General features: G+C 40.4%; 1 protein-coding gene across 1 annotated transcript in view; it reads right to left on the reverse strand.

The window, feature by feature from the left end:
• Positions 1–13,155, reverse strand: part of LIMCH1 (LIM and calponin homology domains 1) — a 169,844-nt gene that overhangs the window by 63,528 nt on the left and 93,161 nt on the right. The window contains exons 4-6 of the mRNA XM_032186133.1: positions 6,867–6,973; positions 3,474–3,504; positions 494–604 (exon numbers count right to left, since the gene is read on the reverse strand). Coding sequence (XP_032042024.1) covers positions 494–604; positions 3,474–3,504; positions 6,867–6,973 — 249 coding nt within the window. The remainder of the gene's footprint in view (positions 1–493; positions 605–3,473; positions 3,505–6,866; positions 6,974–13,155) is intronic.

Genomic DNA, 13,155 nt, shown 5'->3' on the forward strand with positions numbered 1-13,155 from the left:
TTCCTTCTATCCGTCAGCTTTATTTAGATATTTCGGTTTCATGCTTTATGTTGCAACTCAAAAAAAAAAAAAAAAAGCTACCCATGAGAACATGAGAATGAATGTTTTAAAGAAAAGAAATCTGCTCCTATAAGTCCTGCCAGCTTACTTTTGAGTCTTAACTCCCCTAGCTTGAAACTCTGTGTCATAAATTCATAAATGAAAATAATTCAAACCAAAAACTAAGGAAATGAAGACAACAGAGACACATGACAATTCTAAAGCCCTGCTTCACATCAAGTGCTGCATCATTAATATCACCACCAAGCTGGCTGCCAAAGAAAGTCATGTTTATGGCGTGGAAGAGTCAGACACATTTTCAAAGGAGGCAGGGGTTTGCTAAGTAATTTGTACTCCAGCCCAACATCTCTCTTATACTTAGTACGGAACAGGTTATTCACGGGAATAACAATTTCAACTAAATCCCCATTCCCAAAATGTAACAAAACAATACCTTTCTCATTTGTGCCAGCAAACCTTCAAACTCCTTCAGGTTCAGGGTTGATCCACTATATGACGTGCAGCTGTTTGCCGCTTTCCCTAGCCAATAAATGGTGACTAATACCTGCAGAAGTTAATAGGAATTAATTGAAGCCATCCTCACAGTTACTTAGCTTAATTTACTTCCCTTAAGCATTTCTCATTTATTCTAAACCACACAGCAGTACAAGACTTTGTTATAAACCTCCATTGAAAGGGAAGTGTCTGTCAATGGCTAAGCATAAATACATCAGGCAACTATGAAAATTTAATCATGTAACTTAACACGTTATATTCCTGGTATTGTTTTTATAAAAAATGGAACTGTCATGTCTGCCTGGAAAGCAAACACCAGAAATAGAATATGTTTGCCTCTATTTCAAGTAAAGAAAAGGTAATTCCATTTTTAATCATCTTAACATAGTTTATCAATTGATACAGGAACATTTATTCCCAGCGATCTGTTAGCTTAAAAAAATGCTCAGCCCAAGATTAATCAAAAACCACGAGCATCTGATTGTTTCCATTACACTAAACTGGAAAGAGTTAGTGGTTGCATTCAAGTTCTGACGATGTCTATCCGTAATTCCAAAGTCAATTCAAAACTAGCACAGAAGACAAGCCAAGAATTGCACTTGCAAATGTTTATATACCCTCTCACTCCTTTAGGTAGCAAAGAAATCTGATCTGACATGGCTGGGTCTGCAGTTGTTTTAGGGAAGGAGAAATTAAGAGGCTCAGGATGGTCACATCCAACACCTCCAAAAGCACCAATATTGAGGTCACGCAAGGAAAGCAAACAGTCCTCTAGACCCACATGTGTCTCCACTTATCTAGCTGCAATATCTTTAAAGGTACCTGTGCAGTAGCAACTTGGATTGGAAACTGTTCATCTAAGGAAATTCATGTCTGTGTTTTGCACTGGTTAAAAATATCAAAGCACCACCTCAGAACTTATGGCATTTTCTCATGTAGTGCTCGTTACTTCTGGCTATTCCATGACATAGCAAAGTATTTAACTGCAGAACAATCAGGAAATAGTTTGATGTGGAAAAGATGTGCAAACAATAATAAATGATAATTGCCTTTAATAGCTGCCATTAATCATCTTATAAAGTGAAATAAATGGAAGTACATTACTTTATGTACTGATGGGACAAGCCCATATAGTTTATACTATAAAGCGAATTAAAGAAATAGGGCTACAAGAAAACCTTTGGGGGTGGTGAGGACAGGCATCTCTGCCAGACCTTTCCCTAAAACATGCACTCAATTCCTTCAGTACTCCCTCCTCAGTCACATATACTAGGCTCCTGATTATCCTTTTTCAACCAACTTTCTCTACCATCTCTGTCCTTCCTACAAGTGTGATATCCAAAGTCACACACAGCACTTCAGCTGAGGCCCTGCCAGAAAATACTGCATGTGGCATGCAGATTGTTTAAAAACACAACCGTGGTGCATAATATAAATAATATATATGCCATTAAATTAATTGCATAGAGTTTTTTATACAGTTCAAATTTTTTTTCCTCATTTTTAAGATTATATCCAAATTGATACTACTGTGCTGAGGAAAACAAGGTGGTTTTGTCAATATTCATTTTTTTGTCTTGAAAAAAATAAGTATCTGAACAATTTTCCTTCAACCATCACTACTCAACACAGAACATCAAATTTATGTAAAGATCCCTTACTGTACATGTTCTCAAGTTAAGTGGAAACACTTGCCAATCTAGCACTCCTAGCAACGAGGAAGCTGGCCAATTCATTCAGCCATTCCGTTCTCTGATGAAGGTTGTGGGATTTTTATTTACTTCTGCTAGCATTTGGTCACCTTCTATCTTCTGCCTTTCTTTATCCATGCTTTTTGTTGTTTTTTTTTTCCCCCAAAATAATGACACATTTGCAAGCAATTCCAATTGGCTGCAAGCCGAGATTGCAGTACTGTGCACCTGGAAAGTACACATTGCCCGCAAACACACTGTGGAGAACACTTTTGAAACCTTACCTTTGCAATGACACATCTATACAAATACACATAGCCAGCACCCAGAAGTGTGCTAAAATGCTGAAAGCTGAACTCTTCCCCTACAACTTTGCATGTCAGATGCAGAAGATATTACTTTAATGATGGTGGGAAAGACAGAACAAAATAGTTTTTCTTTTCTTTTCTTTTCTTTTCTTTTCTTTTCTTTTCTTTTCTTTTCTTTTCTTTTCTTTTCTTTTCTATTCTTTTCTTTTAAACCTGCAGTCATGATTACTGGCTTGCGAAGTTATTAGGAAAAGGTCTTGGAATTTCCTAGCAGTTTATAGGGATGTAAGCCAAATATAAAATTGAATTTATAGCAGTTTACAGCTGACTAAGGAGCTAGTGCTTGCTAGGCTTTAGAAGAATACCTAACTCTGAGTCCAGCAAAGTTTAGCCATTTTATTTTCCACTTAACAATTACAGAATCCATTACCATTGCCATTAGTTCAAATCAGCAAGAAATTAAAGTTAAATGGAATTAGCCTTTCAGGGAAAACATTTATTTGGAAGAAAAGCAAGAAAGCTAGCAAATCTCATAGAAAATTTGTATGCAGATGGAAAGGTAATTTGCTTCATTTTAAATCCTTTGTGCAAATTCACTTTATGTCTATATAGCCATGAAAGGTTTCAAAGCAGTAGCTTCATGGGCGAGTCAGGCCATTCCCACTGAAAGTTGTCCCACAGTAGACAGCACAGAGATAAGTTTGCTTATTTCTTTATCTAAGCAGACATTCTCTGTTTTATTTCTCCTGTAAGGCTGCTTTGCCATAGCCGCTCTACCTATGTTTCCAGAACAACCCAGTTAGATTTGTATTCAGGACCTCTCAGCGATACTCAGCTATACAGGGTTTTTGCTGTTCTAGCTCAGGACAAATACAAGGTAAACCAGACCAAAAAAAAATACTCCAGGTCATGTACTTACATTTTTCAGCTTCCTACTATAGTCAATGTTCCTGGTTGCACACACACACACACAAAAAAGAAAGAGGAAAAAAAAATCAGAAAACAGACACACTTTTCAAGAGCATGTACGCAGCAGATCATGTTTTCCCTAACAAAAGTCTGCAGAATGCTTCTGCTGGCTGGAAACACATGAAAGCTAAGAAGATGTAGTTCACACATTCATTTATTCATAACGTGGGAGTATTTTGTCACCATTACTTCAATCATTAAATTATAATTCTGGAAGTACAAAAGAAAATGAGTTTGTAATGGTCCCACAGTAAAGTAGGACAGAGCCAAGAATATTTCCTTTAAACAGAGGTGCTGATTTGTTCAAAAAAGAAGACCAAAGACCTCACTGCTAAAATCCACTCTGCAGTAATCCAATAGTCAGGTTCTGCTCCGTGGTAAATCATGCAACCCATACAGATTCTGAAAGCAACTGAACATGCATATGACTCCAAGGAAATCAACACCAAGCATTAATGAAATATAGCAGGTGTTTCTGTAGAAACAAGCACCACAAAGAACAAAGCAGATACGCAAAGCAATAAAGATCCTGCCACTTACAACAGAGCCTGCTGAGGAAAGCATATTCTACTGTCTGACTGTATACTCGAGCACTCAGACTCAACATGGGCATCCTTCTCAATTTATTTTTTACTAACATTTATCAAAAAGGGAGTAAGTTTGTTAGAAACAACACAGCAGAATGTTTGCACAAACATAAACAACGTTTCAAAATTCAGCAGAGAAACCGTTAAAAAAAAAGAATGAAGGAAATGTGTATCACATTTAGATGCTAAAAAATAAATGAGTATTTCAGATTTAGTACAGATTGTCTCCTGATTATTGTATAACGGAATTGCTGTCTACTATAACATTACGTCAATATTAAAGGTTAGCTGACAAAAACAAAAATAAATGTACTTAAATCTGTGAGAATAACAAAAACTTAAATACAGGCCAACACATAAATGAAGAACTTTTGATATCTTTTTCAAGCCAAAATTTTATCCATCAATACCTACATGCTAAAAAAAAAAAGTACTATTTTTTCTTAATAAAATAGCAGTGGAAAAAGGTCTTGTTTAACAAGTCAAGAAGAAATTCCTTACAGCATTAGCTCATAACCTTTATAAGCTGAATGATCCAAAGAAAATAGATCTAATACCTACTTCAATTAGCACCTATATGAAAAAAGGTTAAGAACTGTCATTACATTAATCATGTGCAATAATGTCATATTTGTCCTTTACCACTGGACAAATACCTTTTTTACTGTGTTAAAAAAAAAAAAAGTCTTCGAAGAGGGAAAAATCACCTTCATACTTGAGATCTAGCTAGCAGAAGACAGTCTTGAACATATTTCTCTACAAAAGTCATGGACTTGGCTTGTACACCTCTCTCGGTTACTCAGCATGAACTTGGACAGTACTAGAAAAACATTTGGCTCATTTCCACAGCTGCTTTCTCTGAAGAGCTGATGGGAGAAAAAAATCCATGCCAGTGAGACACTTCACATCTATCGAGCATCGTACACAGCTGAGGGCCAAGGTAGCTCTGCAGTTTATTACTCCTGGTGGAAGTTGCTTACATGCTGGACAGCTCTCCTTGGAGCTGCATGCGAGCCCCAGCCTCCAACCTGCTTCCTCCGAGCTGCTCTGCTCTCCTCACCTCCAAAAGATCCAGCTTCTTATAACAACCATTTATCTCTGGTTTTGTATGGAGATTAGGGGTTGTTTTGCAGCTCTCTCCAGCCACTCGCCATGATTTTACAGGACGTGACGAGGAACCTCCTTCATGGCAGGATTACCAGATTTAGAACTAGGCTGGGAAAATCTCGTTGCAGGCTCATTACACGGTCCCCTCTGGTGCTGTGTACTCTACTGGTATGTACATGCAAGAAGTGCCTCAGACTTGGAGCCAGAAACTTGGAAAGGAGCAAAAAACGGGAGACTATTCCTCAAAGCAAGGAAAGTGGCCAGTTTGATTTTTCAGAACCTTTGAATTTTCCCAGACAGTGCTGAACACCAAGAAAACTTGCCCAGCTTTCAGTGCCAGAAGGGAAAAAAAAAACTAGAATGCCGCTGAAATTCAGTAAATTGTTTCCATATACTTTGCTAAAATGGATATGTCTGACCAGGATTTCATTAGTGATTTTTTTTGGCCAAATCTTTCTGGCCAAATGAACCAAGGCCATTCAATCAACTCAGCAGTATTTGCTTGTCTGTGGAGCAATAACTTTTTAGTATAACATGACAGACCTGAAGAATTCATGAAAACTTCATGACAAAAACAACTAAAAATCTTGTTAATTTTATGAAACACAGTGGGTGCTCTTGCTTTTTGGGGGTGAGGAACTTGACTGGCACTTGTATAAATGAGTAAAAAAAGGAGTTTGACTGTTCCTACACGATGGCAACATCTTCCCTGAAAGGATCATTTTCCGTTTAAGACCTCCATGACTGCACAGACTTCGACTGAAGCCTGCTCTCTGAAAACTTAAGCTAGTCAGTAATTCTTTCTCTGCCAATTTCATATCCATACTTCACATCACTTTGTAGTATAAAATGCTGAAAATACAAGCACTAGAGTCTGAGCACCTCGCTATAAGGGATGTGTATAAACCATGGCAAAAAGCTATTAATTTTGGAGCTAGAAATTTTTTAAAATCATTTCAAAGAAAGAAAGAAAGAAAGAAAGAAAGAAAGAAAGAAAGAAAGAGTGAATTAGTTATTAATTAGTTATTAGATTAGTTATTAGCAAGAAAAAACTCTTGATATGTGTGTGGTAATCTGTGTGGCAGTAGGTGTGTGGTTTTGGTAAAAAAAAATAAAATCTAAACTGTGGCGTTTCCAGTTCATGAAGTTTGGACAGAAATCCTCAGCCCAAATGCCGTGTCACAACCTATTGTTCTTGATAGAAAATTAACAGACCATGCTCATTGTCTGCACCTTGTTGAGTCTGAGACCTATAAATGTCTTATAATGCATCTTCAAAACAGTTTAATCTGTGATAATAAAGCAGTGTTTTTTTTCCACAGCCTACATTGTTCATAAATTGGGTAGACTAAAAATGCTATCAATTTAAACTCACAAACCCTGTAAGTCCCACACAGTCTCTTTGTTTGAACTAAATCAGTATTTTAAAAGAACTGTGGTTGATCTCTTTGGGAAAAATAACACGTAGACAAAAACTGTTGAAGAGAATGATGTATTCTTCCCAGCACTGGAAGTTTCAAAAATCTCAGCTTATTTGCTTTATACATGTGACAGTTCTGTACCTTATTTGCTCATCCTCAAATATTTATCATCTAGTCACATGCATCTGAGAGTGTAACATGCTCAACACAAACTGCTGTTGTACTTACTTGACAGTCACTCTGTTCGATGTGTCCTGCAGGTCACCAGGATCAAACAGCTGAGATTCTTTAAGTCCCAGCTCTTTGCAGCCTCTTAAGAATAAGATGATGTTGTCCTGAAACAAGGCACAAAAAAAGTTACTTCTAACTTTTCTTCATTTGAAAAGGTAATCTTACTGAACCAGTATCTCCCTAATTCAGTAACAGCTCACTGAGTCGCATCATTAGCTAGACAAAGAACTAAAGCCATTGCCAGTCACATAATTCAGTAAGACAGTATATGTTGTGCTTGAAAACCAGATAAATGTGAAATCAAACTATATATATACTAACAGCAACAAGTTTGTTGAATTTTCTCTTTCCAAACCCAGATGTTGGCAACTTCTTTACATGAAAAGGCCCTGATAATTTCCCCACCTACTGCTGTAGGCTGCCAATAGAAGTCGAGCATGTTACAAGGCAGAAAAGAAATGTCTGGATTTCTGAAACAAGTGGGAAAGGCAGGTATGGAACATGAACGTCCTTTCACCAATTAAGCAAACAGTTTGTTCAGAAAGCGTTCTGCATGTCAATACAAACACAAGCCAGTTACTCCTATTTCCCACAAACATTTCCTTGCCCCTCTGACCTTAAGCTGTCAGAAAAATCTCTTTGGGAAAAGAGGCAGGTACTCCCTCCACAAATAAGAATTTTAAAGTTATACTTTAGATAACCAGTGTCTGTAAGCAGAAGCAACATCAACTTTGTAATACCATTCATGGAGGATTTACACTTACTGTTGCATTAATCAATGATCAATAATCAAACTTACTGATGTTTGACTTACTGTTGCCTTAATCAATAACTGAAATTAAGCCCAAGCTGATGCAAGCCTCTTTCAAACCAAAGAGGGCTGATGGCACATGGGTTTGCGCAGAGGGATTAAATCTGTATGTGTGCACAGGTGTTTTTATACTTACACATTTGCACATACATCACCACCCCTTTACGGAACTAGTGAAGCTATCTTACATGTATGTAGATAAGAGCTGAAGATCAAGTGAACAAGTTACCAGATGTGTACACTGCTATCTCAGCAGCTGCAATGGTACGTGTGTGGACAGGTGTGGACATATAATGTACAGCTTGATATCCTCTAGGGCCTCTCATCTAAAACCTCCAGCAGGAGGTGACCTGCCCTGTGAGCAGTTAGGAGGAGAAGCCCCACAGTGTGTGGCGGACACCTGAAGGACAGACTCCCACCTGTATAAAACTTGGGAAGCAAAGGCCTGAAGAGACCGGGCAGCTCTCAGCTCCCGGCTACCCCTGCGTGCAGCAGGAGCCCAGAGCTGTCCCCACGTCTGCTGCCAGGCTTTTGTTGGTGTGCCCCTGACGCAGCCCCCTTTACGCTGCCAGGGCGCAGCCATCAGCATGCTAATCGCGAGGGTTCCCTGCGTGCCAGTAGCCTCGCACACAAAGCTTGCTGTCACCAGCCACCCCGCAAAAAAAATACGGACCTGGAAATTTAGAGGAGTCCAAATCTCCCTTTCTTCCCTGGCTGAAACTTAACAGCTCTGGAGGGGAGCCAGAGGGAAAGGAACAGCAGTCGGGAGAGCAGAAAGCCCATAACCTAGAGAGACAGCATCATTCATGACATGAAAAGATGCTTGTAAAATTCTCCATCTGGCTTACTGTTTGCATGATAATTTTTCTGCAGTATTTCCAACTGCAACATGAATAACTCTTGTGTTTAGCCTTTGAAGGCGGACAGTTCTGGTCATTTCCAAATGGTGGGTGGAGCGATGTGTAAATCTAATAAAAATGCAAAAGCATTTGAAAAAAGAAGTTCCCAACAACATTTCCTAACAAAAATACAGAGGACATACAGGACACAGTAACCGAATAGGTTCAGAAAACAATCAAGGGAGGGGAAACTCTGGGGATAACTAATTGCACCCATCCGTATGCCAAAAAGTTCACATCCAAGTTATGATAAGCAGGAACGAAAATATCAGTCATTTGGCAGCAATTTACTTTGGGCTCTCAGTTCTTCTGCTGATGAACAAATGTCCGCTTCTCAAAATAAAAATCACAGTGTCACAACCTTATGCCTGCTTTTGTACGTGCTTTCATTTTGATGGTCATCATAAAAATAACATTTGCCAGCAGTCACTAACACCATAGCCCTTCGGAAGCTGGCCCCTTATTATTGGCACAAATAACCAAGCATGTCAACAAGATGCAATCACTGAACACAGAAAGAAGTTTTCACTTCTGTTAAGAGTCTCAGAGTATTTATTTCTCAATGGTCCTAAAAATGGCAATTTATTTAAAAGGATAAAACAACAACAACAACAACCGTTGTCAAGTGGTAGATATTCAGGTAGACCTGTCTATCCTGCCTATTGCCAAGCCAAAATGTACCTCATAATACTATAAAAGTTTTTCCTGGTTTGCTTCGGTACAGTTGAAACTTCTGTTTGTCACTTCCATTAAGACACTGGAGAACAGCACTCTTAAATCACTAAAAGGGGAAAGGAGTCTTATCATTACCACCCCACTCCCAGGAAAGCCTTCTCTCTGGATTACTACACCGTTCACTGGCCAAGTCCTGATTTCTTCAGTTCTCAGAAGATTTTTTTTGCATTTTTTGAGAGAAAATACAGTTCCTTATCTGTGAGCGCTACCTGCTCACTTTTTGTAATCGCCTATTGTAAAGCAGCGCTTCTTTGCTGCTGTTGAAGTAACTAAAAAGGGAAAAAAAAAACACGATGCTGCACACAAGCAGCGATGTGTCTAAAATATCCCTTTTTACCTTCAATAAAGGACTGAAAACACACAGCTAGCGTGCATGTCCAGCTCCGTACAATTTGGCAAAGTTAAATGGGTCACGCAAGTGGGTCACAGTGCAGTGGCGAGGATCACAGCCCAGTCAGCTGGGCTGCCTCAGTTAGCAGGGCGGTGTCTTTTACAGTGGGCTCAAAGACAACAACACTCCCTGCCCCATACACATATGGGCACAGGACCAGAATTCGGTCCCTCCTACAAGGCAGTAACACACGATTTTCTTAATACCTTACAGGGAGATGATAATGCCTTTCTCTGAGCGGTTACTGGCTGCAGTCACAGAGCTGGAGCAGATGGAGGATCAGTTGCTTGGTCAGCACATCATATCCTTCATGCCCGGGGGACCCACAACTGTCTCCTGCTGCCTTCTTGTGGTTTTGGTTCACACCACTAGTCAGTGACTCACTTCAATCAAGCATCTTCTCGTTTTGTCCTTTGTATACCCAGAGGAAGACTGAGTTAAAGATTACAGCCTAAATTTCTTTTGCAAGCTGTACAAGATTTTAGAACAGAAAAGCAGCTTTTATCTGTAAAATAACCTAAGCTATAAACAGGTTGCTTACAGAAGACAAATGCTCCAGTGTAGTGACAGATAAAGGACACACTGGCTAAAGCACAGGATACACTGACAAGTTGAAAACTAAATGATTTGTGCTTGCCTAAGCAGAGCCCTGACAGTTGCTATTAGGTCAGCACTGTAAAAGCAATGAAACTTACTCACAAATGTTGGAAATGCAAAATTTATCAATTAAAATGTTTTGCTATCATGATTTCAGAACAGAAAAATTAACCAACACAAAAGACAACGAGTTTTCACAGGCAAAGACTGCCATGGCCCAGCAGGAAGGGATGGGAAGGAGGTAGGATAGACAATCAGAAGTGCAGAGCACTGGCTCCCGGGGTCAGCAGGGAGCATGAAGCTCAGCCCCGACCCTGGGAAGAAGGGAATAAAAGCCTGAACATGCCCCCAGTTTGCTTCTGCTCTCATGCTGCATTGCAACACCATCACTTGGCCATACACGCCGGTGTGCAACTCACATGAGGGTGCAACTTGCATGGGTGTGCAACGTACAACCTCACCTCTACAAAACCCTTTCAGCATAATGCATAACCAACCATAGATAATGCATACGGGAATGGAGGTAGAGGGACTGCACCCCCATAAAGGTGCAGGGAGGGAGATTACGATACGCACTTACAATATTTGGGGTTGTTTTTTAAAAGATGGGTAATGTATATAACGTATAGATTGAAAAAAATGTTCATTGTATAGTTTTGGGTTATTTTCCTTGCACACAAAGTGGAGCACAAAATCCTAAATCCCATAAAAAACAACAGAAATTGGCAGTTGTGTAGGACAGACACCCTGGAAAGCCACCGCAAATTCACACAGTAGCACTGCCAGCACACAAGATAGTTCAAGCTAGCGAGAATCAAATATTCACAGCAGGCAAATTCCCTCCATAGGATCTGCTGATCAGATGCAATGGAAAACAGCTTGAATTTGGCCCACTTCCACCGCTTTCATCTGCCACAATAGCGCACTACGTATTCTCGCTGGATCCACGCTGCAGATCAGAAGCGCGGCTTATCGCTGTGGAATGATCGGTCGTCAGATGTACCACAACACGGCCCGGATTAGATACCCAGATAGACGCAGGGCAAACAAAAGAAACCCCAGCTATACGTCTGTGTTGAATGCATGTCACAGCCCAAAGTTTGCGGTCTCCCGAGCTGCCTGGCAGGACAGCTGCAGACAACCAGGTGGCATGTTTCATCTCTGGAATGCTGAAATTTTCCCTGTTCCAGAATAAATTGGATATTTCTAAAAATATCTATTTCCAAACCACTTTTCAGAGCAATTTTGAATTCAGGCTCTTAAAAGCCTTGTGTTTACTCTCAGCATTTCTTCCTAATTCCCTCATTTTTCCATTTTATGTAAATAATTAATGATGAGCGCTTATTTTCGTAAAAGCACTGGGTCCCGACCGATTCACAGCCTGAATGAAACGTTCGTGTCCACCAGGGAAGACCTTCTATGAGAAGGGCTGAGAACGTCTATGTATATTTTACTGTATATAGAGTATGCTTTCCTGCATACAGGAAAATGTTTCCTGTGAACAACACATTCACAAAACACCACTTTCTGTGAGATTTCAAGTTAGTGGGCTGGCAGCGATGCCCTCCAAGCCAGGCTGCATCCCTTTAGAAGCCTGTAGGTAAAGGCCTCACCACACCAGCACTGAAGAAAAACCCCACAGTAGTGTTACAGGGTGCGGGTTTAAGGCTACATAAACCCCCACAGGATTTTTGCCTCAAGTAGCCAGCATTAAAAGCAAGGTGGGGAAGAACAGAGGGTGACCCTGGAGCAAGGAGGGAAAGAAGAATGTCCCTACCACCCATCTGACCCAGGGCAGCAGGATCTGCAGTGGCAGCACTGATGGCCAGGCGAGCAGGCACTTGCAAAAACCCCACTACAGTTCACCACCTCATCTCGGCCCCAGATACCACCCCAAAGATGGCAAAAGGATGGTAGAAAGGCAACTGGAAACAGAAGGAGTGGGCTGTCGTACTGCAGCTCTTCTCCCTCCTCAGAGCAGCACACCCAGACAGACAGAAAACAGGAGAAGGGCAAAGGGGAAAATGATTACCGTGTGCGATCATGTGAGCCCCTGGGAGAAAAAAATAGGGCCAGAGAATAAATACAGTGATGATTAGATTAAAATGAGAAGAATAACACAGTGGCAGAAGGTGAAGTTGTACGCCTCTGAAGGCAGGGCTACAGGAACAGCAGGGAAGAGGGCCAAGTTTGCCTGGAGCGCCAGCAGCAACAGTACCTCTAAGAGCTCAGAAAAAGACAACACAGACAGTCTTGGCAAAGAAAAGCCAGCCTTTTTCTGCTTCTGTTTGGGCAGTCGACAAGGAAAGGATGTGTCTCCTCAAGCCCTGCTCCATTCTCTCCAAAAAGGAAAAAAAAAAAATTAAAAGCTCCGTGAAGAAAGTGGGTCTGTTGGGAGCAGGCTGCACCTACACAAAACATAGCAGAAACCCCAAAGGTGGCTCTAAGCAATCTTGAAGCAATACCTAGGACTGCTAGGACACATTCTATACCAGACCCTGAAGATGTAGCTGGAAGTACCAAATTCCCATCAAGGTGCTTAAACCCTGCTGCTTCCAACCATACTTAAAAGCTACAGGTGCCTAGATCAGGAAGATGCTCCATTTATCTTTCCAGAGCTGCTCTTAGCAATTTTGGCATCTAGCAACATCTTTTGCTGATAGTTCCAATCATTAGAAGCACATTCAATGTACATTAATGAAGTATTTCAACCGAAAATAGTAATTCAAACAAAACAAAACCATGCCATGAGACTTGGCAGGGGGAATCTAAAAACAAGCACAAAACAGATGAACAGCATTACACAGACCAAGTTGTGAGTACACTTGTCCTTCAGCTATCAAAAAGCACATT

Source organism: Aythya fuligula, chromosome 4 (genome assembly GCF_009819795.1).
Source record: "Aythya fuligula isolate bAytFul2 chromosome 4, bAytFul2.pri, whole genome shotgun sequence".
Taxonomy (NCBI): domain Eukaryota; kingdom Metazoa; phylum Chordata; class Aves; order Anseriformes; family Anatidae; genus Aythya; species Aythya fuligula.